A 27,766-nucleotide genomic window follows, 5' to 3' on the forward strand; every position below is an offset into this window, starting at 1 on the left:
ATAGCTAGGAGTGGCATTGCTACATCATGTAATAAGTCTACGGCTTAACTTCTTGAGCAACCAATAACATAAAATTTTAATTCAAGTAATATACTGTGTTTATACAATGATTTTGTCATTCACAAAACATTTATTGACTTTATAAATAGGTTTAAAATATTCAAGTAGTTCACAGATGCTACATCAATAGAAATTATCACAGATAACATTCTCTGGACCATGTGGTATTTGAACTCATTCTTGAGAAATGGGGAGTATCTGGATATCTGAGAACATAGGTGGAACTCCAGACAGAAAAAAGATTATGCCAGTCTACTCCCCTAGCCTATTTTCTTGTCACACAAACTGGCTTTGGAGATGCCATGCTCTTTCATGAATCAGCACTCCTGTGCAAGCTGTTTCCTCTGGAAGGCTGCCCCCTCACCTCTTCTCTGTTTGGTGAATTAGTAATCCTTCATGGGCCAAATCAAGTATCAACTTTGACTTACCAAGGCAGAGTTATATACCCCTTCCTCTGTACTTTTGTCCATAGTTCCAATTTAGTACTTACGGTATTATTGTTAGTTATGTTATTTTTTTGCTTTCACACTACATTGTGAACTCTTAAAGGAAAGAATTATATCTAATCCTTGCTTGATTATTTGTCTACCAACTCACCCAACTTCAGTGTCTAACCTGGGACATGGCATATGATAGGCACACAGTAATTGTGGAATAAATCAATAAAGGATGAAAAGAAAGAAAAAAAGGAAGGAAGGAAATTTCGTGGATGGTTTCTAATGGGAAAGCAGTGCCAGTGGGAAAATATCTATGTCTGTCTATCTATCATCTATCTATCTATCTATCTATCTATCTATCTATCTATCTATCTATCTATCTTAATTAATTAATTAAAGACATTAAAACAGGATATCCCAATGTAAGTTTCATAGCAAACCTGGTTATCTCCAGTTATCTCAAGGAATGTTTTGGAAATTTATAGAGGAAGTGGATCTTCCTTTCATTTTAATTTAAAAAGGACATGGTGTCATGCCATGTTTTTGTGGTTGAAAAGGTCATAAAAACCAGTCTTTTACAGAATAGCACAGCTCTCTCAGTGCCAAGAATCGCTGTTTAGACACAAAGATGAGCTTATCATCAGAAGAACTTACCAACAATAGTTGACATATTTTCCCACAGGACAGGGCATACCACATAAATTGTCACATTTTGTGGTTTTTATCCTTGAGTATCTTCTTTGTAAGTTGATGAAAGCCAGCTACATTTTCAGTGATGCATGTTTACACTCTTGAATTTGTGTTGTTTGCTTTTCCTTCATTTTCTTTATCATTTGAAAATTATTTCTGCAGGGTTTTCATGCTTTCAGTTTTGTGAAGGTACCTTAAAGCAGTGGAACAGACATCCCCACACTGTGCTTTATATTTTTTCAAGAGGCTGTTTCGCATAGCCTAGCTGGATGTATGCTTTGGAATCAGACAGACTTTGACTTCAAACTCTGCTTCCCCTACTTACTAGTATTATGACTGAATAAATTATTTACTATCTCTAAATTTTAAATTTGTATAAGTAAATTGGAGATAATTATACTTACTTGTTGGGCTATAGTAAGGAGTCGCAAAGATATCTAAATATGATGCCTAGCAAAGTAGCTGATACATGGTAAAAATTCCACAAATGTTAAGTCCCAAATTGTACAGTTTGTACCTATAGCGCCTTGCATTTCTCCTGTACCATCAGTCATCTCAATAATAGATTAGTTCTCTCTCTTCTGATGACATTGTTGAGTTTTTCTAGTAAATGTGGATTTTATAAGAATGTAGATGTTATAGATCTTGCATTTTATTTTCCAAATGACCCCTCACTAGGCATATTTCTCCTACTGTTAACCTATTAATGAAATAAAAATCGGTTTTTGGACTTCTTTTAGGAGCCAGGTGGTGGAAATGAGGCCTCAAATGCCATTGACTTAGGTGCTGCACTGTCAGCACCTGATGATGAGAGCGACAATAAGGACATACCAGAATCATCAACACAATCAGATTTTTCTGCCAATCACTCATCTCCTTCCAAAGGTTTTGGGAAGTCTGCTGATGCTAACTTTGCCAGTGCCATCTGTGAGTGTGTTCAATATAATCTCCAAATGCTACTATCTGTTCACATATTAAATAGTGTTTAACCACTGTTTCATGATCTGTTAGGAATCAAATTATTATTCTCACATTCAGTTGAAATAAACTCAGATTGGTATATGCTTTTAAAACATCTATGCTTTACTGAATCTTTATGGTACCTAAATTTGAACTACAATTGAGAAATTGAGTCCCTTATCTGGATTTATGTGTGTTTTCTAATCACAATAACTGAAAATATATTCATGCTCAACAATGTATTTTAACCATCATGATTTGTGTTATCTGATGGTTTCAGAGTTACTGAAACTATACTTTCAGTAAAAAACAAAATACAATAAAAGGAAAGAAATTTGTTTGTTTTTTATTTTGAGATAACATCTCGCTCTGTCACTTAGGCTGGATTACAGTGGCATGATCACATGGTAGCCTCAACCTCTGGTTCTTAATGATCCTCCCACCTTGGCCTCCCAAGTGTTGGGATTACAGGTGTGAGCCACACCACCTGGCCAAAGAAAATAAATTTGGCTAAGTCGTGCCTCATTTGTGGAGGCACTGTAGCATATAAGGTGAATAGATGAGTAATTTAATTTTTTTTTCTATAACTCCATCAAGTGCAGATTTTTCTTTTTTAAAAAAATTTTCTATAATCCATCAGACACAGAACTAGTAATTTCTCTTATTATCTCCCCTTACATCTTTGCAGTATATGCTGGATTTGTAGAAGTACCTGAGGAATCACCTAAGCAACCCTCTGAAATCAATGTTAACCCACGCTATGTCTCTCCTTCATGTAAAAAACCACTAATCCACATGTATGAAAAGGAGTTCACTTCTGAGATCTGCTGTGGTTCTTTGTGGGGTGAGTTTGGTTTGTTTTCTTAAAGAATATATTTTTATGTAGCAAACCTGTGAAAATCATAGATATAGAATATTTGTTTACTCTTACCAAGTCATTAAAATAAAAATATATTTATAGTAGTTAATTTACTCGGAATTAGTTTTGCTGATTTTTTTTCACTCAGTGCAGTTGGATGTTTGAATTGATAACCCCCTCCTTTGTATTCTATTTCTTTTAAACCTGAGTTAACTTGGATGGCAGGCGAATCACGAGGTCAGGAGTTTGAGACCAGCCTGGACATCATAGTGAAACTTTGTACTAAAAATACAAAAAATTAGCTGGGTGTGGTGGCAGGTGCCTGTAATTCTAGCTACCTGGGAGACTGAGGCAAGGAGAATTGCTTGAACCTGGGAGGTGGAGGTTGCGGTGAGCAGAGATCATGCCACTGCACTCCAGCCTGGGCAACAGTGCAAGACCCCCCCCTATATATATATAAATAAAATATATATTATAAATATAATATAATATATAAATAATATAACATATATTACATATAATATAACATAAATAATATAATATATAATATATATACACAATTGGACTAGGTTATGATTGTTACAGAGTTTAAGATTCATATTTCTTGGAAATCAAAACCACAATGAGATACCATCTCACACCAGTTAGAATGGCAATCATTAAAAAGTCAGGAAACAACAGGTGCTGGAGAGGATGTGGAGAAATAGGAACACTTTTACACTGTTGGTGGGACTGTAAACTAGTTCAACCATTGTGGAAGACAGTGTGGTGATTCCTCAAGGATCTAGAACTAGAAATACCATTTGACCTAGCCATCCCATTACTGGGCATATACCCAAAAGATTATAAATCATGCTACTATAAAGACACATGCACACGTATGTTTATTGTGGCACTATTCACAATAGCAAAGACTTGGAACCAACCCAAATGTCCACCAGTGACAGACTGTATTAAGAAAATGTGGCACATATACACCATGGAATACTATGCAGCCATAAAAAAGGATGAGTTTGTGTCCTTTGTAGGGACATGGATGCAGCTGGAAACCATCATTCTCAGCAGACTATCGCAAGAACAGAAAGCCAAACACCGCATGTTCTTACTCATAGGTGGGAACTGAACAATGAGATCACTTGGACTCGGGAAGGGGAACATCACACACCGGGGCCTATTATGGGGAGGGAGGAGGGGGGAGGGATTGCACTGGGAGTTATACCTGATGTAAATGACAAGTTGATGGGTGCTGACGAGTTGATGGGTGCAGCATACCAACATGGCACAAGTATACATATGTAACAAACCTGCACGTTATGCACATGTACCCTAGAACTTAAAGTATAATAATAAAAAAAAGAAAGAAAAAAAAATGTGGCTATTTGATACACCTATATAAACTAATAAAACTTAAAAAAAAGATTCATATTTCTAATTTAGGGTAGTGTTCAACATATGATACTTTATGAGGTATTCCAAGAAATATTTCTTCAGGATCTTGTTTTTTAAAAGCCTTGGAAATTTGTAGAGAAAGTTCCTTCTATAATGTCTTAACTCAGATAGACTTTTTAAAATCCTTTGTTTCAGAAGAATTATAACCACATTGGCAATGCTGAGACAATATTTTACCTCAAGCCAATCTGAATTATAAATGAAACAGAATAAATAAATGCAAGAAAGGGAGAAATCCAAAGTAATTGACAACCTCTGTCTTGCAATTTCTTTTCTTTTTTCTTTTCTTTTTTTTTTTTTTTTTTTTTTGAGACGGAGTCTCGCTCTGACGCCCAGGCTGGAGTGCAGTGGCGCTATCTCGGCTCACTGCAATCTCCTCCTCCCAGGTTCACACCATTCTCCTGCCTCAGCCTCCTGAGAAGCTGGGACTACAGGCGCCCGCCACCACGCCTGGCTAATTTTTTGGTATTTTTAGTAGAGACGGGGTTTCATCATGTTAGCTAGGATGGTCTCGATCTCCTGACCTTGTGATCCACCTGCCTCGGGCTCCCAAAGTGCTGGGATTACAGGAGTGAGCCACAGCACCCAGCCTGTCTTGCAGTTTCATAGATTTTGCTTAATGTATGATTGAACAAAGTACAGGGTTTTAAATTAAAAATAGAAATGGTAACAAACATTGTAATTATATGGATTAAAGAATTTTTAAAAATCATCTCAAAGTTCTGCTAATTTAGTGTGTCAAACAACAAGATAGCATGAATATTTCAGTCTGGCAACTGCCCAGAAATGTAGTTAATGTCTAATAACTCATTGTTATAACCTGTAATTTTATATTTTGAAAAATAAAAAATTATGGTAAAAATTGACTATACTTCTTCCTCCTTCTCTGATTCCCCTGTTCGAAGAAGATGCAGCTCCTAAACATGCCATTGGCCATAAGTTAGAGAACTGGTTAACGATAGGGTGAGAAAATGAAGGCAAAATCACTTAAGTTTTCTCCTTATGCTCAGGGAGCACAGGTATGCTCCAAGTGCAAGGAGGACTGTGAAATTTTATCTTGTTACATTACTTGGCTGGTTATTTCCTATATCACTTTATGGTGAAAAGCTCCCATAGTAGTTTCAAGTGTAATTTAACTTTAGTTCTGTCTTCTATTTCAGTCCTCTTATTTGATCTTTAAACAGTGCTCATGTTTGAACCAATAGAGCCAGTCAACAAATAAAAGAGAGTGTAGAAATTGAGATACATGAAGGTAGGAATTAATTTCACAGGCATTTGACAACGGTAAATTTTTAACAAATTCATGAACAGAGAATCATTCAATTTAAAAACAATTGCTTACATATAATTATTTTAAAAACATTCAAACATTTACTTATGTTTAGAAATGAGAAATGAGCTGAATTGAACTCTTTGCATGTGCTAGACTAAGAATGTTTAATGATAATTTTCAAAAATGTTGATTGATTTTGATAAAGTTCAGAACACTACTAAAGGGTGCTAAGATATACATAAATTTCCATTTGTGAGATGGCATACCAGATGCCAGCCAGTGGAATACTGCCAGAGGGAATTATCTTCTATATTTTTATGTATTTCGTTGAAATTTGTTCTGTTGGTAGAGAGTACATAGTTACACAGTATGAGGTCAATATAACCTGAACTGATAAGTCATTTTTACATAGATCAGCATACTGGAATAGCAAAAATAGTAATATAGATGCAATTATGAAAAATAATCTGAGCTAATATAGCACTTTTTATATATGAACAGGAGTCAATTTGCTGTTGGGAACCCGATCTAATCTATATCTGATGGACAGAAGTGGAAAGGCTGACATTACTAAACTTATAAGGCGAAGACCATTCCGCCAGATTCAAGTCTTAGAGCCACTCAATTTGCTGATTACCATCTCAGGTTTGTTAAAGAACTAAAATTAGCTGAGTAATTATGCAGATTAATTAGTCTGCAAACTGGGTTAAAGACTTTCTCAGGTAAAAGTGTTCATAGAAGAGCACTTTAAATATAACCTTTAATTGGGACACCAGACTTTCCTACTTGTATTCTCTTATCTATTAACAATTTAAAGTAATTTCCTTTTATTATAAAGTACCTAACCTAGGTTACTGATAAGAAAAACCACAACATTTGCATCCTTGCATGTTCTCTCCAGTGCAGCTTCCTACAACTTCAGATCTCTAATTTTCATTCACTCATGCACAGGACTGCATCAACATCCACCATGTCTCATTCTTGTGATGTGTTAGAAGCAACAAAGAACAAAGTGAATAATAATCAGATATAAAAGAGACTTTTCCTTAGTATTTAACCTTATCACAAGGGCCTACAGATAGTTTGTAACAAGACTGGATCCATTAAGATCTTTACACCTTTTCCAAATAGTAGTTAAATTTCTTAGTTTTGGTCAGTCACAGCCTGAACCTTAGAATGCAAGAGAGCAAGTAAATGAGTGTTAAGAGTGATCGCGATTAGTAAACAGCATTTAGTATCAGGAAAGCACCAATATTAAAGCTGACTATAAGCAAAAGATGATTGACAAAAGGAGAGAAAAAGTAAGAAAATATGGCTTGTCTATGGAATGAAATGATGCTAATTACAGACTTTATATGAGTTTATATATTTTTATTATATATAACATGTTTTATATATAATTAGTGCACAAATTGCCATGTTGCACACTAATGATTGTGTATTATTCCTAAAATGATTAACTTTGCTTTATGTTTTGGTTAGAGGAGAAATCCCTTTAGAGGTATGCTCAGACTTCATGATTTTTTAAATCATGTTTTATAGTCAGTTGCTTATAATGGTTTAAGGTACATAGAAGTAATATTTGTTGTTTGAAAACATCTGGGTGGCTTATAGACTACATATCTGTATAACAGATTTCTTTACTCTTTATCCAACTTCCTCTAATCTAAATGTGTTCTTCTCTAATTCTTGAGCTTCTCTGAAATGTGGAATACTTTTCCATCAAACAGTACTGAGAACATCAGTATAAGAAGATACTCAGTAGTTTAAAGCACAAATTTATTTTACCATTTAAGAAATAGAATAGCCATTGTGTATTAGTCCGTTCTCATGCTGCTATAAGGACATACATGAGACTGCGTAATTTATAAAGGAAAGGGGTTTAATTGACTCACAGTTGCATATGGCTGGGGAGGCCTCAAGAAACTTACAATCACAGCAGAAGGGAAAGCAAACACGTCCTTCTTCACATGGCAGCAGCAAGGAGAAGTGCAGAGCGAAGAGGGGAGAAGCCCCTTATAAAACCATCAGATCTTGTGGTTTATAACTCACTATCATGAGAAAAGCATGAAGGTAACTGCCCCCATGATTCAATTACCTCCCAATGGGCCCCTCACTCAACACATGGGGATTACAATTTGGATTACAATTCAAGACCATATCAGATAAATGTAGATATCTGAACCGTAACACTGCTTCAAAAATGTTATATTAAAAACATATGAAAGATTAATCACATAAGTAAGAATCCTATTGTTGGCCCTAGAAATCATGTAATAATAAACCATAAAAATGACAAAGAAAAATGATTATAAAGTCACTATATAGGGGAAAAGAAATGTGTGATTTTTTCATGTCCTGTGTTTCCTGACTGAATTGTAAGAATTTGATGGGATTTACAATTAGGAAATTAATATTAACGATAAATCTAGTTGGAGGAATATATAATGAAACTGTTCAGCTATTTTACAAGCATGCTGGAATGACAGAATACAAAGATACCCATATTGCTGTCCCTGAATACCTTAACAGTCAATATTCAGCCATCCCACTCATACACACACACTACCAGGGACAGCTTTTAGGTCTCTGAACCCCAGAGGAGTCATGACTTAGTGAATAGTCAAGGTACAAGTGAATGGATGGTAATTATCTTGCCTGCATAATGAAAGGCTTAACCCTGTCCCAAAAAAGGTTTAGATCCCCTTCAGAGAGACACATAGGTAGATACTTTGACTATTTCTTGGAATTGAGAGACTAAAATAATCTGTCATATTTCCAAACCCTGAATGGGAGATTCTGATGCAATGCAGTTTTTTTACAAGTGCTTTTTACATTAATAAAAATATTTTTTAAAAGGCAAAACATGTTTACATTTTTTTCTTCTAATATATTAAAAGAAAGATTGATTTTAAATACTGTATCTTTTCTTATCTATTAGGTCGTAAGAACAGACTTCGGGTGTATCATCTGACCTGGTTGAGGAACAAGATTTTGAATAATGATCCAGAAAGTAAAAGAAGGCAAGAAGAAATGCTGAAGACAGAGGAAGCCTGCAAAGCTATTGATAAGTTAACAGGCTGTGAACACTTCAGTGTCCGTAAGCCACATTTCGTGTTTACTACGGCAATATAAATTTTGCATCCTTTCATTTGGTGAAGTACATAATTATGAAAGGCAATGCAGAGAAAGGAAACAATTTGCAGTTTCAAACACAGACGGGATCAGGCATGTTCAGGGTGGTATGGCTATAGACAGCAACTTCAAATCAAAGAAGAGTAAATTTCACTGACACGTCTTCCAGGTCTTCTATGTTACAATCTTGTTTTTTTTTTTTTTTTGAGAAAACATTGATTTACTAAAATAGTTATTGGTGTTCGGTTTGGTTTACCTCCTCACCTTACTTTCCTTCCCAGTCACCCTGAATATTCCAGATAAACCGGTATTTTTTTTCCTGCCTCTATATAGCTTCGCTATATAAATGATCGAGATTTATCTTCACAAACTTGGGGAGACTCATATGATACTCTCTTTCTTTTGGAACAACAGTAAGATTGAATCCCTCCTAATACTGACCAGGAAACTTAACAATGAGTCAGAAAGAAAATTCTATGATCTACTGACTCTCGCTCCCACTGTTGATATTCATGAGTATAATCACTATTTTCCATCTGATTAGAATGTTTTCATATACCCTTTCTCTTCACAACCATCCACTGTGAAAGGTGGTAACAATCCTAGGGGTTCAGAATCCTGCTTTCAGCTGTAAAAAACTGTGAGCTAATGTCATCCCATTCTGTTCTATTTCTGAAACAAATCCTCCTCTACTCTCGGCCTTCTTTTGCTTCTTTCCCTCTTCATTAATTGCCTCTTCAGGCAAAACTGGTGGCATAGGTGAGAAATAACTGGAATCACATTATATAAATTGCAATGGGATACTTCTATCCTGACTAACTATTATTGTTCTGCATATAAAGTGACCTTCTCAGGATAGGTTTTTGTATGTGTGTGCATATGTATACATACACCACTAAAGAGGGAAATGAGTACCCAGATAACTTAAGCATTAAATAAATACACTAGTTTCTTCTAGGTTTAGGTATCACTACTTCACTCCAGATCATATTATGCAAATATGATAGTCCCAGAGGTGAAAGATATCCCCAGATGTTAACTTGGGCGTTTATATAGCAAAACTACCTCCTACTAACTTGTAAAATATTAGTTCAGTAAGAGATAGTCACAAAGGTACTCATATTGCAAATCTGTGCTCTTTGTAAGGGGTGGAATAGTTAAGTTTAGTTTTCTTGGCTGACCCCATTCCAGTCCACCTAAGCTCTCAGAACAGCAAAAAGCATTCGTCCCACTGACAGGTGGAATTAGTAGCATCTTCACACAGGAAGACAAGAACAGATCATAGTTGCCTGGTATTTTCATAGCCTTCCAAGATCCACAAGACAGTGAACTGGCACCAATTACTACCCTATATTAAATATATAGGAAGTGTTTTAAGAGAGAATATTTTTGATTGTTGGAGGATTAGTAATCATGCTCCTTTGACCTACTTGGGAGCAATGCAAAAGAAAATGCAAGAGTAAGCTAGACCCAGAGAGAGAGAGAGAGAGAGAGAGAGAAAGCTACACCCAGAGAGAGAGAGAGAGTAAGCTACACCCAGAAAGAGAGAGAGAGAGAGAAAGAGAGAGAGACAGAGAAAGAGAATGCGTCGGGATGGCAGAAGAAATTGCAGCCAAGGAAGGGAGTTATAGCACAAAGTATAAATCTATCAGGTAAGACAACATATTCCATAAGAACCAGAAGGGCTAATCAAGAGCAAACATATACCTAATTGTACTTTTAAATTTACCTTTTAAAACAGCCCTATTGAAATAATGTACATACCATGAGATACACTTGTTTAAAGTGCACAATTCAATGGGTTTTAGGAGGTCTATCGAGTTATGTAACAATCACCATGATCTAATTTTTATCATCCCCCAAAGAAACCCCATATTCATTAACAGTTATCCCGCATTCCATCTTTCTTTACTTCCCCCTCTACCACTCACGGTCCTAGGTATACATGATAAACTGATAAATGGTTACCTAGGACTTTCTTTCTCTATAGATTTGCCTCTTCTGGACAATTACTATAAATGGAACCATATATTATGTTGTGTTTTATGACGGACTTTTACTTAGCGTAATATTTTCAAGGTTTGTCTATGTTATATATAACATGTATCAGTGATTCCTTTTTATTGATGAGTAGTATTGCATTGAATGGATATACCACATTTTGTTTATCCATACATCAGTTGATGGACATTTGCACTCTTTCCACTTTTTGGCTATTAAAAATAATGCTACTATGAACATTTCATACATCTTCATATGTGGATATGTATGGGGTTTTTTTCTTGGATAGTATTGTTACACTGTTTTTCAAAGTGGTTGCACCGTTTCACATTGCTATCTGTAATGTATGAGGGTTCTATATTCTCTATATACTTGTGAGCCCTTGTAGATGTCTGTCTTTTGATTTTAGCCATCCCTATGGGTGTAAAGTGGGATGTTATGAAAGTTTCAATTTGCAGTTCCCTTATGATTAATGTTGTTGAGTATCTTTTCATATGTTTACTGACCATTTGGAGACATGTCTATTCAAGTCCTTTGCCTGTTTTTTAATTGGTTTGCTTATCCTTTTGCTGTTGAGTTGTAAGCATTCTTTAAGTATTCCACATACTAGACTCTTTTTTTCTTTTGAGGCAGAGTCTCGCTCTGTTGCCCAGGCTGGAGTGCAGTGGAGTGATCTCAGCTCACTGCAACCTCCACCTTCCAGGTTCAAGATATTTTCCTGCCTCAGCCTCCCGAGTAGCTGAGATTACAGGTGCTTGCCACCACACCCACTTATTTTTTGAATTTTTTTTTTTTTTTTTAGTAGAGATGGGGTTTCACCATGTTGGCCAGGCTGGTGTCAAACTCCTGACCTCAAGTGATCCACCCACCCTGCCCTCCAAAGGAATGGGATTACAGGGGTGAGTCACTGTGCCCAACCCATATACTAGACTCTCATCAGAATATGATTTGCAAGTATTTTCTCCTATTCTGTATGTTGTATTTTCGCTTCCTTGATAGTTTCCCTTGGTGCCCCAAATTTTAATTTTTGATGAAGCCTAATTTATCTTTTTTTTTCCTTTTCTTGCTTTATACTTTGGGTGTCAAATATAAGAATTCATTGCTATATTCAAGGTCATCAAGATTTATCCCTATGTTTACTTCCAAGAGTTTTATTGTTTTAGTTATGACATTTAGGTATTTGATCAATTTTGAGTTAATTTTGTATATGGTGTGAGATTTGGGCTCCAACTTTACTGCTTTGCATAGGTATATCCGCTTGTCCCAGCACCATTTGTGGAAGAGACTGCTTTTTCCCTATTGAATGGTGTAACACCATTGACCATAGATGTATGGGTTTATTTGCCAACTCCCAATTTTATTCCATTGATCTCTATGTCTCTCCTTATGTTATTTAATACCATACTGCTTTGATTACTGTAACTTGTAGTAAGCTTTGAAATTGGAAAGTGTGAGTTCCCCAACTTAGATTTTCTTTTTCAACATTGTTTGGCTATTAGGAGCTTCCTAAGATTCTATGTGAAATACAGGATCAACTTTTCCATTTCTTCAATAAAAGGCCATTGGGATTTTAATAGGGATTGCATTGAACCTATGGAGACAATTTTGGACAGTATTGCTATTTCAACAATGTTAAATCTACCTATCTATGAGCAGGAGAACTTTTTTCCATTTGTTTAGGTCTTCTTTAATTTCTTTCATCAAGGTTTTAGTGTACAATTTAGAGTGCTCTCGAAGGTGAATATGTATACTCCATAAAACTATACAATAATTTTGTCACCTATTTGTGGGCATCAAATTGTAACCAAGTAACTTCCCCAAAATATACCATCTGTGCCCTTAAATTGTGGTTATGGCATTTTTTATGACAAATACAAATACTTGAGTGTTCTTGTTAACTCTGTGGCATCATTACTTTTTTGTGTTTTATCATTATAGTCCAACATGAAGAAACAACATATATTGCAATTGCTTTGAAATCATCAATTCACCTTTATGCATGGGCACCGAAGTCCTTCGATGAAAGCACTGCTATTAAAGTGAGTGATCTCCTTTTTCTTTGGATTATATGATTTTTTATTTTGAGAAGAAATTGTGAACAGAATCATACTTTGGAATACAGATGCAGAAGTATATGGCATTCTTCTATAGTTAATGGAATTTTGTTGTTAGTTTGCTTGCTTGTTTGTTTGTTTATTTTTTAGAGACAGGGTCTTACTCTCTCACTCTGGCCCAGGCTAGAGTGCAGTGGCATGATCATAGCTCACTGCAGCCTTGATCTCCCCGGCTCAAGCCATCCTCCCACCTCAGCCTCCCAAGTAGCTAGGACTACAGGCACGTATCACGCCTGGTTAATTTTTAAATATTTTGTACAGATGGTGTCTCACTAATGTAACTTGAATATACCATGTCAGTAATTACTGTTTAACCCTTTTTTAGACAATTCACAGGCACCACAGCAAGGGAGAATGCGAGGGAAATTCCCGGCCCCTCCCCTTATAGGACCTTCCCACCAGCCCCTTACTCCCAATTCCTGTAGTCAATATGAAGACCTTCTCTTCTACAGCCCCAAACACAGGCTTTGGGTGCCACCCCAATGAATTGAAGCTGAGAAAGTCCCTGTTTTCTCTTAGTGGGGGGTAGAGAGCCGAGGGAAGGTAAAGAAAGGTATGGCAACGATAGAGGGGAAACACCGTTGGAAGAAAAAGGAGGGAAAAGAAAGCCTTTTCTCCAGTTACCTTGGCCACAATATGTGGGTATGGGAAGGGGTTGGATGGATCTATATTCTTTCCAAGCTGGAACTCTAAACACATTTCTCTCTAGAACTATTAATATTGTGGTTAGGCTTACTAGTACTCTTTCTACCTGTATTACCATTTGGCTGAACTTCTATGGATAGGCCACATAAATTAACAATATAGTGTCTTAAACAACTAACCTTAAAAATGAGGGACTGTTTTTTTATCTAGAGTAACTTACTTGTAATGCTCCAGAATTCTACTTAAATGGAATTATTTTGTATTTATTCCACAGTAATGAGGGTTGACTAAAGAACTGGCAGCATTCTATCATGTCCAGTAGCTTCTACCCTGGGATGTATATCAGAATTAGCTGGAACATTTGTTAAAAGTTTAGATCTCAGACCCAACACCAGGCTGAATTAGTGGGTCTGGAGTAGGGCCTGGGAATTGATAATTTTAGCAGAGGTTTCAGGTGAGTTTTAACTAGTTGATCCATAGACAGGTTTTAACAAAGCACTGATAGGGACCCATCCTGACAGATGCAGCAAAGTATTCATGAAATACTTCTGTATCTTAAGTCAGGATCTGTTTACATGGTACACTTTTTAAGGGAACACATCACATGTATACAATAAAGATGAGCAAATTCTTATGACTGCCTGCCAATGTCTATTTGCATAATAACTATGTTCTTCTATAAATAGTACAGATGACTGTATATACAGTCTGAGTCAACCCTAAAACAAATCACATCCCTGATCTGATCTCCCTAAATTGGGCCTTGGTTCAGCTGTCAGTATTTGGATATGAGTTTATTCTTGGGTGTCTGCTGATTGGTCAGAGCTGCCTGGTATGGAGCTGGAAAGCGAAGAGATAAGTACCAGCAATCTGTCTAGCCCGATACACAGTTCTTGTCCAAGTCCTTACTACAGTTCTTGACTCCCACCTCACAATTACAGTATGGTGAATCCTGTGATGCTCAATCCTCTACTGTGATCTGATCTTGGCAATGAATCGCATTTGGCCTTTTGTTTTGTACTAGAAACCATAGGAGCCTAGAGTACATACCCAGTATATGATAAGTTAACATATCTGGCCCTTTTCATTCCCTACCAAGTGTGCATTGATCAATCAGCAGACTCTGAAGGAGACTACATGTCCTATCAAGCCTATATACGAATACTGGCAAAAATACAGGCAGCTGATCCAGCGAACCGGTTTAAGAGACCAGATGAGCTCCTTCATTTGCTGAAGCTCAAGGCAAGGAACTTGAAGACAGCAAACAGAATGCAGGGCCATACAAGGCTCTTATGATCATTGCCAATCTGACCTTTGAAGAGAAACTCAATATTTTGAAGCTGTTGAACATAATTATTTATTTGTTGTAATAACAGATCTAAAAAAAAACTGTAATTCACAGGTCTCTAAATACAATATGCCACTTTAAAAATCCACCTGGGGTTTATACACTTATAAACCTGACAAAAGAGTGAGGGAATTTTTGCCTTAGTTAGAATGTCATTTTTGGCCTTTTGGCCATATTTGGTTTTATATTCACAGGTATTTCCAACACTTGATCATAAGCCAGTGACAGTTGACCTGGCTATTGGTTCTGAAAAAAGACTAAAGATTTTCTTCAGCTCAGCAGATGGATATCACATCATTGATGCAGAATCTGAGGTTATGTCTGATGTGACCCTGCCAAATAATGTAAGATAATACCTTCAGATTCCTAGAAATTATTGCATACCACCATTTGAGTTTTTCCAACTGTCAAAACTCTGAAAGGTTTATGCATATGATTAGCAATGTTTATACCGGAACTGAGACATAAAAGGTAAGTACAGAGTGCCAGAAAGTGGTCTTGCATAAACAAAAAACACTGATGATCCCTTAGTTTAGAAAGCTGAGTATATTCTGCAGATAGATTTTGCTTGTCTTGCCCAATGCTTTTTTGTTTTTAATGAATAAAGTTTACACTTAAAATCTGGACTTCTGCTGATACATCAGAAGACCTGATAGCATCAGTGCCACATTACTATCTAACCATTATCAATTGGAATTGATTCATTCATGGCTCCTTTTAGATAGGATATATGCTCTACATTTTCTACCCATTTATGTTTATATATTTATAATAACTGACCATAAAGTGTATTTGATTTTGCAGTACTTGCTTTATTTTTCTTCACTTCACAATTCATTAACAAATTTTTAAAAAATACAACACCAGTATTGCAGCATTATTATGTGTATCCCTATTCTTTATTATATTACTTCAACTGTGACATAACAGCAAATTATCATAAAATGTTCTCTTATCTGGTTAATTATAGTTAGTATTTCTGATCAAAAGATTCAGCATTTTAAAAGCAGATACTCCTCAACTCTTAAACAATTATATTTTGTGAAAATGTGGCACAACATCTAAAATATAGATTGTCATAAAAATATTATACACATCATTTACATAAAGAGTTTGAACATACTATAATATCCCTCACACATACCATACAAAATATAATTCTACTGTGTCTCAAATTTGATATTGGAAATGATGTTTGTCCTATTGAAATTTTTATTTAAAAGAAAGGCCTAAACCAACAGTTTCTCTGCTTCACTATATTTAAATTCCCACTTTTTAGACAACCAAAATTTTAACAGTTTTGCATTATACAAAAAGTCCAGGAGAAAACTTTGATGTATTTTCAAATTACTATAGTTGTGTGATATTTTGAGCAGCTCTCAGAATTGTCTCATATGTCTCTAACAAATTACATAAATCAATTGTCAGGACATTAGTGGGGACAATTTTGTAAAAGTCTTTTGGTCATATTAAAGATAATTAGCTTATTACTCAGTTGTTGCCCATGATATATAGAAATCATACTGTTGATAATGTAGAAAATACAGAACCAATCTTAGCCAAAGTCACTTAAACATGAGGTCAGGTTAATTTTGATATAGCTATTGTACTCTTCAGTTGGAGTGTCTTCCGTAGCTTCCTGCATTTTTTTAATGTTGTGTCAGATAGCTTTTATTAAGAATCTAGTGCAGTATTGAACATTGCAGCATTGGTCCATGTTTACACTTATTTGAAAAGTAATTCAGGAATTTTGACCCCTGTGTTTCACATGATTAATAAGCAAGGAAAGTCATTTCCTTTTGAAGCAATTTGTTAGTTAGAGATGAGTTCTTAAAAATCACTTTCTGACCCAATTAGGATAACTTGTGTATATTAAAAAATATTTTTAGCTAAATACTCTAGTGTCTTGACCCATTAAAAGAGAAAAGGACTCTATTATCAGGGAGGTGGGTGTCTTCTGAGAAAGAATGTACTAAAAATAATATTTTTCCAAGAGTTCCAGATTACAAAAGCTGTAATGATACAAGGGAATCATGTGTGCTGAAGAATATCTGGTTACTTCAGGAATCATCTGAGAAGCATCTGAGGCTGTCTGAATTTGCAGCAGTCCAGTTTTTCTCTAAACAGATTTTATTGAGACGACCTTCTTTTCTGCAATTTCTTTTACTCTCTTCCTTTATCTTTGTTTTTTTCTGATTCAATTGCTCATGCAAGTGCCCAGGGAACGCATTAAAATTGCTTTTCGTCTCTGGATCCCCATTTTAGTTATCAGGATTGTTGTTGCTGGGACATGGCCTCAAGCACCTGGCCTGAGTACTCTGGGGTTGGCAAGTATAGTTTCTGACTTTTTTTTTTTGTAATGTGCTAGTTTGGAGAAACCATAGAGGAACACAATTTTTCATCTGCAGGGAAATGCTGTTAATGTGACAATATCTGTAGTTTAAGAAAATTTTGTTGCATTGTTTTGTGCATCATGAAATTTAGAAATGCTTAGATATTTCTTAGTATTTCATATTATGTCACCAAATACGTCCTTGTGTATCTTAAATGCATTTGAAATTATATTAATTGGAAAAGAAATTCTAACATTTTTGCAAAGGGGGAAATGACTTAAAGTTATATTTCAAGCTGTGGAGACTATTATAAAGCTGTCCCTTGTAAGCATTTTAAGTTCAAACTATTTTTTAGATTAGTTTTCTATTTCTAATTTGAATGAGTTGGTTGATAGGCAAGTATTATATATTTGTTACTTGGTTTATACATTAATTACCAAAGTATTTATTAATGTGCTGAAATGAATTTTAAACCCAAGTCTGTAACAAGTAGTGTTTCTTCTATTATGATACATAATAATTTGTGAAATGTCAAGAAATCTCTCTGTGTTGGAAATACATCTTTGCTTTTTTAAAATAAGGCTTTTTCCTAATTATAAAGAAGAATATTTAACATCTATGACTTTATGACATAAAGAAAGCAGCTTTTTTCAAATATTGGATAGCATACTTATTAATTTGTAAATAGAGGTTTCTCTTCCTCCTTGCTCTTTGAACCTCTTTTGGTCTTTATTGCTCTGCCAAGCTGCTTCAATTAAAGTAGTAGTGATAAAATATTGGACATATAAATCTTTATGAAACATAATTCCAGCCCCTGGAAATCATTATACCACAGAATATCATCATTTTACCTGATTGCCTGGGAATTGGCATGATGCTCACCTTCAATGCTGAAGCCCTCTCTGTGGAAGCAAATGAACAACTCTTCAAGAAGATCCTTGAAATGTGGAAAGACATACCATCTTCTATAGGTATGTATACAATTTCTTTCTTCTTCGGGACCCCAGAGAAACTTTTCATGGGTAAAAAAAGTGTCCTAAGAAAAGATTTCCTGAATTATTACATTTTCTTAAGACACATAAGATTAATTTGGGGTTCTGCATAATTATTCCCTTAGTAAGATGATGCCTGTATTTGTCCTATGCTTAATGAATTCACAAAAGTACCACAAAGAGACTCATTTTGGTTATCTGAGTTATTTGCAATATTGTATAATTGAAATGAGAGCTAATTCCTTTCCACAAAAATCTATAATTTTATTGTAACTCCCTTTACTTGAAGAATTTACACAGATATTGGAAATGCTTCTTTTCATCACACTTATTGTGGGGTTTATCTTTATCTTAGGAGACTGCCAACTAGTACAAAAGAGCCAAATACTTCCATTTTTTATAGTCAGTAGAGTTCTATTTTGTGAGTGATATTCCTGTGAAGAATCAAATCATTTAGAAAAGTGATAGATATGACTGACTGGAGTGCCTGTTAGGTACCAACCAGGTGGCAACAAAGAAAAATGCCTTTTCATCTTCATCAAACCAGGAAATTTTTTTCTTCCTAGCCAAATCAGGACTGCTGATCTGGGAAATCCAAATAATTTGAGATTCTTGTATATGTTCTGAGGCTCACTGACCCTAGACGTGATTCTAGATAGGGAACATAATGCATACGAAAAGTAAAAATATTAGAGAGAGTAGAATGATTAGCTGGAGGATAGCTATTATAGAAAAGAGAAGTTTAATGGAGCAAATAAAGGAAAAAGAAAGCTGTGTGTGTGTGTGTGTGTGTGTGTGTGTAGAGAGAGAGAGAGAGAGAGAGAGAGAGGCTTAACAATTGCATCAGATATTACTAAGTGGTTCCCACTTCCAAAACATTGTGTCCCATCTCAGAAAGCAAGCTAGCTCAGTAGCTAGGTTAAGTGGCAGATGTAGGTGTTTTGAGACTAAGGTGGAAATTATGTGATGCCATATGAACTAAGTACTTGGACTCAGCAAATAACCTTTTCTTTAAGTTTAGAATTTTTAGTCTATGTTGTTGTTGAAAACATAGAGACACAGAGAGAGAGAGAGAGATGGTCTGTCAAATGATAAGGCAGATTCTTCTGTAATCTCTATAAAATGACTAAATATGATCCTCATGTGGCTTTAAGGACCACTTTAAAAGAACTGCTTTTTAATGAACTTTTTTTTTATATGAGATAATGGCACTTTGCATTGCATCTGCAGAATCCTTTTTTTTTTTTTTTTTTTTTTGCATGTATAGTCAGTGTTAAGGATTGTCCTGAAAACCTGCTCCAATTTCCAATTTCCTCAAACAAGTAAGAACTCACAGAGGGTTTAAAACCAGATTTAAGTGACAGAAGATAAATGCTTACAGTATAATTGACATATCTGGGGCAAAAGAAAGTACAAATAATGACTCATGTTCTATACTTGACAGTGGTACTTTTGTGATCGATATGCTAATCAGAAATGGTCATAAGGAAATTCAGTTCAAATAGGAAACTGAGCAAACCCCTATATTTATGCCAGTAGACAATTATAAGGGTCAAATGGAACTTGCGAAGTCATCTGGTACAGCTCTTGTCCTCAGGCAGCACAACTTCTGACCTAAAACAAAAAAAAGCTATTTTAAGTTGCTAGAATTTGAAAGACAGCTACATGTGAAATAAATTACAGTACTATAAGAACATGATATTTTAGTTTGTATATTAAGGATATTTTGAAAGTATGCTAAAGACTACCATATAACACTGATATTAAGGAAATCAATTACCATATTTTTCTGTCTAAAAACAACTGCTTTGTTATTTAAAACTAATCCAGATCAAGATTTCCCCAATTTAAATTTTACGTTTTCTTAAGTTATAGTAAATGTGTTCAAATCATCACTCTCCATTTCCAAACAAATATATACAGGCTTAACAATTGCATCAGGTATTATTAAGTGTTCCCACTTCCAAATCATTGTGTTTCATCTTAGAAAGCAAGCTAGCTCTCAGTAGCTAGATTAAGTGGCAGATGTAGGTGTTTTGGGACTAAGGTGGAAATTATGTGATGCCATATGAACTATGTACTTGGACTCAGCAAATAGCCTGAGTTTTAAGTTTGGAATTTTTAGTCTATGTTGTTGTTGACAAAAATACCGTTTTTAATAAAGTAGTCACATAGGTGAAGAAATTCAACTCTAGAGAGACTAAATCTGTTACTTCTTCCCAACCCTCTAGAGACTAATTTTCCTTATTTCCCTTATATCTGGAGTTATTTTAATTCTAGTCTGAAATTTGACTTATAAAGTCTTCTTCCGGGATAACCATTTTTCTTAGTCAATTTATTCCTTTTATAATAGAAAAAAATGAAAAATCAAAGTAATTAATTGAATTCTGATTTTAATCATGTTAACATGAGAATGAAGATGGCTTATTTTGTTGTTTCCTAGACTATTTTAACTTGAGTTTAAAATCTTGATATTATTTTACATGTCAGGATTTTATTTACTTATGGAATTTTTCCCCATGAAGTACATAAAGAATATTAAATTGAAAGTTAAAAATGTAGTAATAGTGCTGTTCCTTGTGTCAAGAAATACTTTACAGCACCAAATGACTGACTGACTACATAATTAGGTTTAAGGCAATTATTGTCATAATCTATATTTGTCACAAAGTATTATAAAATAGAGTCAAAAAGTTAAAATCTTAATAAATATTTCCTGAGCAGGAAAAAAACCTTAAGAATATCAAAGTAGCTTTGGTTCTGCTTATAACATGATAATTTATTGAATTGCATTAGGGTTGCTACAGTCATTATTTGAGCAAGTCATTTTTTAACAATTTTAATTTTTTAGGAGTCAGGTTTTCATGTATGTCACTGGAGCACAAATATACACCCTTATTAGGAGCCCTTATTAAGAATGCTGTATGTCACTTATACTATAAAATAAAGAGTGGCTGTGAGTAGATTACAATGTCTACAAACGGGATAGAATTAGTCCTTAGCTTTTTTTGTGGTCTTAGAGGATATGAATACAAGAATTAAATAATTGAGACCTGGTAATTAAATGTTGATTACAATGGTGCCTTTAGATAGCCAGTTTGAACACCACTCTTGAGCAGCAAAATGGTCAAACAACTGACTATAGACGGGAAAAACAGGATGTGCTAACCTGAACTGTAACAGTGAGCCTCTTAATAAACAAACACTGACCGTAGTTATAATTTTCTATGACTGCCGGAAAGATTTTGTGTTTTTCTGATTTTTTTTTTTTTTTTCATTTGTATTGTAGCTTTTGAGTGTACACAGCGAACCACAGGATGGGGCCAAAAGGCCATTGAAGTGCGCTCTTTGCAATCCAGGGTTCTGGAAAGTGAGCTGAAGCGCAGGTCAATTAAGAAGCTGAGATTCCTATGCACCCGGGGTGACAAGGTATAGCTTACACCCTCCAGTTACAGCAAAAATAACGCAACCATTGAAAATGAACTAACAAAAGAAATTTATGTCCTTTTCCTTCTGGCAATAAATATATTTGTGGTATATTTTTCAAACTAGCATACTATTGATTAAAAAACAATTTTATATTTTGCAGTAAAAACACTAATATGGTAAGTAATGAAATTTGGTTTCGAAAGAAGCTCATTTTGAAAAAATAAGAAAAAATTCTAGTTATGTCTTAAGCAAAGCTTAGCCATTATTTTATTTGGTTCAAAATACTTTATTGTCTTTGATTCATAGTGCCTTTCATGTTCATACTAAAATGATATTTTTAAACAAAATCCTTGAGCAAATCTTTTGTAGCTTTCAACAAAATTCAATAACAGAAGGAAAATGTACTTATGCTTGCTGAGCACCTAATTGTATAGTAGGCCTTGTGCTAGGTACTTTAACAGTTATCTCAATTTGTCTTCATAAGTGGGTGTTACGATGTTTATTTTGCAAAAAATAAAAATAAAATCAAGATTTGGCAATTATTTGTATTATTTGATCAATTTTAACAACTAATTCAAATAGTTTAGATGGAAAATTTTGTGGTATAAGACTATTACCATTCCTACCTATTATAGGAAATAACAGTGTGAAGAAATAGTCCTAATAGGACTAGGAAACATTCATATTGAGAAGAGATTGCAGAGGGTTTGAGTTAATATCAGAACAGCCAGGATAAAGAACTGTACATCAAGCAAAGTTGCCAATTTACATGTAAAGAAATGCAATGGCAAAAACCTGTGTTTCAGGTCAGCGAGACCTAGAATGCAGTCCTGTCTCTAACCAGGACTAACTAGGTTAGAGAACCTGAGAAGTTTGATTAATCTTTCTGATCCTTAGTTCCTTCATCTCCAAACTAGAAATATTAATAACTGCTTTGGGAGCAATTGTGACAACTAATCATATCCGTAAGCATCTCACAGATTGCCTGTAACATCAAATATGTTAAGTCAAGAATGACTAGCATATATTTTTAAAAGTTTTACAATGTTGTCTCTTTATTATGAGGTTAAATTACTTACTATGAAATGTAAAATACTGTTTTCATATACACTTAAATCCCTGCATCCCCCTCAACTGTAAGGCCACAGTGAAACTCTGTAAAGGTTTATGAAGACTTTTATTTAATTAGGTATAAAGCAGATCTTAGAAGAGTTAAGCGAGGGCACTTTAAATTTTATTTAACTCAGTATAGTCATATAATTTTTTCTTAAAAGATTATTTGTTTTATTGATGACTACTAACCGAAGTAACTATGATTGCTGCCTTTGTCTAATATTAAATACTTTTAATATTTAAATTGTAATAATTTCAAATATTTTCTTTTATCAAGCAACATGTACAGTTACATACACTGTAAGCTCACAGTATCACAAATTAGAGACTCCCTGCCTCCCTTTTTCACACTTAGTATATCTTATCATCATCATTATGTCACAAAGTCTCCTAAATATAGTCACTGTGGATGTCAGAAGCCTTAGTCTTAACAAGGAGGCCTTTGTTTGATATTTATGTGCATATTTTATTCTAATTTTCTTTATGGTACAGCCCACATTTACACAACATGTCCCTCTCTAAGCCACTGGGTTTAACTCATTTTATCAATCTTCTGATGTCAGTCCATTTTGCTGAAATAGAAAATTGAGTGGATGTTAAGTGCTCTCACCATAAAAATGATAACCACTTGAGGTGATACATTTGTTAATTAACTAGATTTAACAATTCCACAGTGTATATGAACTTCAAAACATCATTTTGTATGTGATAAAACATACAGTATTATCTGTTTGTTAAATTTTTTAATATTAAAAAATAATGAAAAGAAAAAAAAAAGAAAACTACACCAAGTAGAAAATATCAATGGCTTCTTAAATACAAGCAGCAATGGTAAACAACACCTAAATAATTTGTTTCCTTATATTAAAAGAAAAGTCATCTTGAATATAAGTGGAGGATTGTTTTAAAAAGCAAAGAATTATTGCCCCCAAATTATCAAGAACTTCAGCAAATGAAGGTCACCTACAAAATTACTAATTTTATTTAACCATATAAATTATAATTATGTAGAATATAGTAAAAAGTTGTCTTAAAAATATATAATTTAGACTCCAAACTAATTTAAACTCATTCTTTCATTTGAAAAACAAACTATTCCACAAAACAGTAAGGCTTAATGTTTTAATTAGCAGATGCAGATGAAATTATAGTTATATCAAATATCTGGTTGCAATGTATTAAATATCTGTTGACAGTGTATTTCTTTCTTTTTCAAGCTGTTCTTTACCTCTACCCTGCGCAATCGCCACAGCCGGGTTTACTTCATGACGCTTGGAAAACTTGAAGAGCTCCAAAGCAATTATGGTGTCTAAAAGTTTCCAGTGATTTATTACCACATTATAAACATCATGTATAGGCAATTTGCATCTTCAGATTTCAGAGATTAAATGAGCATTCAGTTTTATTTTTAGTAAAGATTAAATCCAAAACTTTTAATGTAGCACAGAATAGTTTTAATGAGAAATGAAACTTTATGTATAAAATTAACTATAGCAAGCTCTATGTACTCCAATGGTGTACAATAACTTTTGCACAAACTTTGTAACTTTTGTTACTGTGAATTCAAACATTACTTTTTGGACAGTTTGGACAGTATCTGTATTCAGATTTTACAACATGGAGTAAAGAAACCTGTTATGAATTAGATTACAAACAGCCTTCAAAATAATTGGCACTGGGATAAGATTTTTCAGAAAAAGAAAAATATCGACAAACTGTATGTGATTTTTCCAAAGTTATATGAATAACCAAAGGTTTAGTCAAGAAACAAAAATCTTAAAGATTGTTTTAACCCAGACTAAGGTTGAACAACCTGCATGCCCAGAGAAAACTATGGTGACAAAGGGAAAAAGGCCACCACCCTTTTTCTCACTGATTCATGACAATTAAGCCTATAGTTAAAGACCAGTTTTGTTCTTTTCACCCATTTTTAGCTGGTTTCTCTTGATAAGAAGAAAGGAAGAAAGCCCCAGATGCTTGGTTTTTCTCGGACCCCCAAAAGATGTGCAATAGCTGTTGTTACAAACCACCAAATAATACAGTTGTGAGCCTGAATACAGGACTGAACTCCTATACACATGTACTGTAGAATGAGTACTTTTTAATACCTTAAGGTGGGCGTCAAATTCTGCTTCCCAAAGCAGATAGACTGATTTATCAAAATTATTATCTGGCCAACAGTGTGGCTATCAGACAGCATCAAATATTTTCCCAATCCAAGATTAGACTACACAAAAGCTTCCTTCCAATATTAAACAAAAGGAATTAAACATAACAATGAAAAAACTTTGCTAATATCTCTGTTTTTCAGGTTTCTGTTTTTGTACAATCAGAAATTAAACATATTCAGTGATAAGTTCATATGTAAGGACTTAATGTTAAAGGTTAAAAAAAATTCACAAAATGTACAACTTTCACCATATATATAAGCCTGCAAAATTAGAGTAGTGAAAGTCATGCTAGTCCATCACCCAAATATGTTATAGACGCCATAAACAGGTGATATTTGGTCACCTATGGTAACTGCTACCTGATGAAGAGCATAATTTCTGCATATCCATCCTCAATACCATGGTAAGTTCTGGGGCAATAGAGAAGCAACAGAACTGCCACAAAGTATACCTCAATATAATTCCTCTAGTTCTGCTTCTAAAATCTGAGAACAGTGCTAGTGGGAAAATAATTTTCAAACTACCTGGTTAACCAAAATACAAAAGCAGCTGACTATGTGTGATTTCATAATAGCACATTTCTTGGCACTTAGTGCCAGAAAGGAAGATTTGGATTTTCCTAACAACTCACATCAGGAATGTAGTGTAGTTCATTATTGAGAATTTAGGAAAGCCTGAATCCATGAATTAAGGAAATAAATGTGACTCACATTTCTTTTACTGTGACACAATAATGTGATCCTTAAACTGGCTTATCCTTGAGTGTTTACAACTCAAACAACTTTTTGAATGCAGTAGTTTTTTTAAAAAAACAAATTTTATGTCAAATTTTTTTTCTTAGAAGTAGTCTTCATTATTATAAATTTGTACACCAAAAGGCCATGGGGAACTTTGTGCAAGTACCTCATCGCTGAGCAAATGGAGCTTGCTATGTTTTAATTTCAGATAATTTCCTCATATAAGTAGTGTGTAGAACCAAGTCTTTTAATAATTCATTCTTTTCTTCATAATATTTACTCAAAGTTAAGCTTAAAAATAAGTTTTATCTTAAAATAATATTTGAAGACAGTAAGACAGTAAACTATTTTAGGAAGTCAACTCCCATTGTGCTCTGTGGCAGTTATTCCGGTAAAAATAGGCAAAAGTGACCTGAATCTACAAAGATGTCCCAAAGTAACCAAGTAAGAGAGATTGTAAATGATAAACCGAGCTTTAAAGGATAAAGTGTTAATAAAGAAAGGAAGCTGGGCACATGTCAAAAAGGGAGATTGAAATGTTAGGTAATCGTGTAGAAAGGACAGAAAATGTTTAAAGTGGCTCATACGTAATGAATATTTCCGACTTAGATGTAAATCCATCTGGAATCTTTACATCCTTTGCCAGCTGAAACAAGACAGTGAAGGGACAATGCTATTTCATGGTCAGTTTATTTTGTAAGAGACAGAAGAAATTATATCTATACATTACCTTGTAGCAGCAGCACCTGGAAGCCCCAGCCCATCACAGAAATGTGGAGGGGGGCTCCTGACTGGACAATTTCCCTAGCTTTGTGATTTGAAGCATGAAAGTTCTGGCAGGTCATGAGCTGCACTAGGGATAGAGTATGGTTTTATTTTGGCGTAATTTAGTTTTTTCAACAAAGCCCTTGTCTAAAACAAAAGGCATTATTGGAAATATTTGAAAATTAGAAAATGATGGATAAAAGGACTGATAAAATTTCTGAGCCGGGTGCGGTGGCTCACACCTGTAATCCCAGCTCTTTGGGAGGCTGAGGCAGGCGGATCATGAGGTCAGGAAATCGAGACCATCCTGGCTAACACAGTGAAACCCCGCCTCTACTAAATATACAAAAAATTAGCCGGGTGCGGTGGTGGATGCCTGTAATCCTAGCTACTCGGGAGGATGAGGCAGGAGAATGGCGTGAACCCTGGAGGCGGAGCTTGTAGTGAGCTGAGATGGGGCCACTGCACTCCAGCCTGGGAGACAGAGTGAGACTCCATCCCCCCTCCCCCAAAAAAAAACAAGAAAATTTCTGAGTGACTGTCAGTAAAAGTAAGGTAAGAGCCCCAGAAGAAACAGTAAGCAGTAAGAAGGGATAATCATTAAGACAGTAAAACAGGCAAAGCAGAATCACATGTGCACACACACACGTAAACATTGGAATGCATGTTTTAATATTTTAGTGCTATCAGTTTCTAGATGCATTAATTACTAAGTGCCATCTCCCAAGATTCAGTTAGTTGAAACACTATCCATAAACTAGGAATAATGCCACATGCATTCAATGGGATCTTTTAGGTACTCTTCAGTTTGTTTCAAGAAATATGCCTACTGAAATCAAATTAATTTGTAATCAATGTGTACTTCAAGACTGCTAATTGTTTCGTCTGAAAGTCTACAATGAATCATTGTTCAACCTTGAAAAATAAAGTTTTGTAAATCATCGGTTGATGTCATTTTTGAAATATACTTATCTAATACGACGGAATTAGGACTTGTTCAAATAATATTCATTTTTTTAAAGTATATAATAATGATCTGATTGGAATATGTTAGGGGTTCAGCTTGTTGCATTCAGAATTCTGGCCAAAGAGGGATATATTAATCTGATTTTAAAAATACCTTCTGGCTACAGTGGTGAAATTAGAAGCTGATTAATTTTCCTCTAAATATATAGGACTTTACACATAGGCATAGATTCACATGGTATGGGTAAAACTCAAGCAAGTTTCAATGCTGCCTTCCCTCCCATCCCAC

General features: G+C 34.7%; 1 protein-coding gene across 3 annotated transcripts in view; it reads left to right on the forward strand.

The window, feature by feature from the left end:
- Positions 1 to 27,452, forward strand: part of NRK (Nik related kinase) — a 141,376-nt gene extending 113,924 nt beyond the window's left edge. The window contains exons 20-29 of one of the 3 annotated variants that reach the window (XM_077988118.1): positions 1,928 to 2,114; positions 2,836 to 2,991; positions 6,230 to 6,373; positions 8,670 to 8,828; positions 12,803 to 12,907; positions 14,723 to 14,865; positions 15,166 to 15,315; positions 18,116 to 18,275; positions 21,586 to 21,725; positions 24,056 to 27,452. In XM_077988118.1, the coding sequence (XP_077844244.1) occupies positions 1,928 to 2,114; positions 2,836 to 2,991; positions 6,230 to 6,373; positions 8,670 to 8,828; positions 12,803 to 12,907; positions 14,723 to 14,865; positions 15,166 to 15,315; positions 18,116 to 18,275; positions 21,586 to 21,725; positions 24,056 to 24,151 (1,440 nt within the window). In that variant the 3' untranslated portion in view covers positions 24,152 to 27,452. The remainder of the gene's footprint in view (positions 1 to 1,927; positions 2,115 to 2,835; positions 2,992 to 6,229; positions 6,374 to 8,669; positions 8,829 to 12,802; positions 12,908 to 14,722; positions 14,866 to 15,165; positions 15,316 to 18,115; positions 18,276 to 21,585; positions 21,726 to 24,055) is intronic. The other 2 variants (XM_015127947.3, XM_015127948.3) reach the window with 2 other exon arrangements.
- Positions 27,453 to 27,766: the final 314 nt, after the last annotated feature.

This window comes from Macaca mulatta, chromosome X (genome assembly GCF_049350105.2).
Source record: "Macaca mulatta isolate MMU2019108-1 chromosome X, T2T-MMU8v2.0, whole genome shotgun sequence".
Lineage (NCBI taxonomy): Eukaryota > Metazoa > Chordata > Mammalia > Primates > Cercopithecidae > Macaca > Macaca mulatta.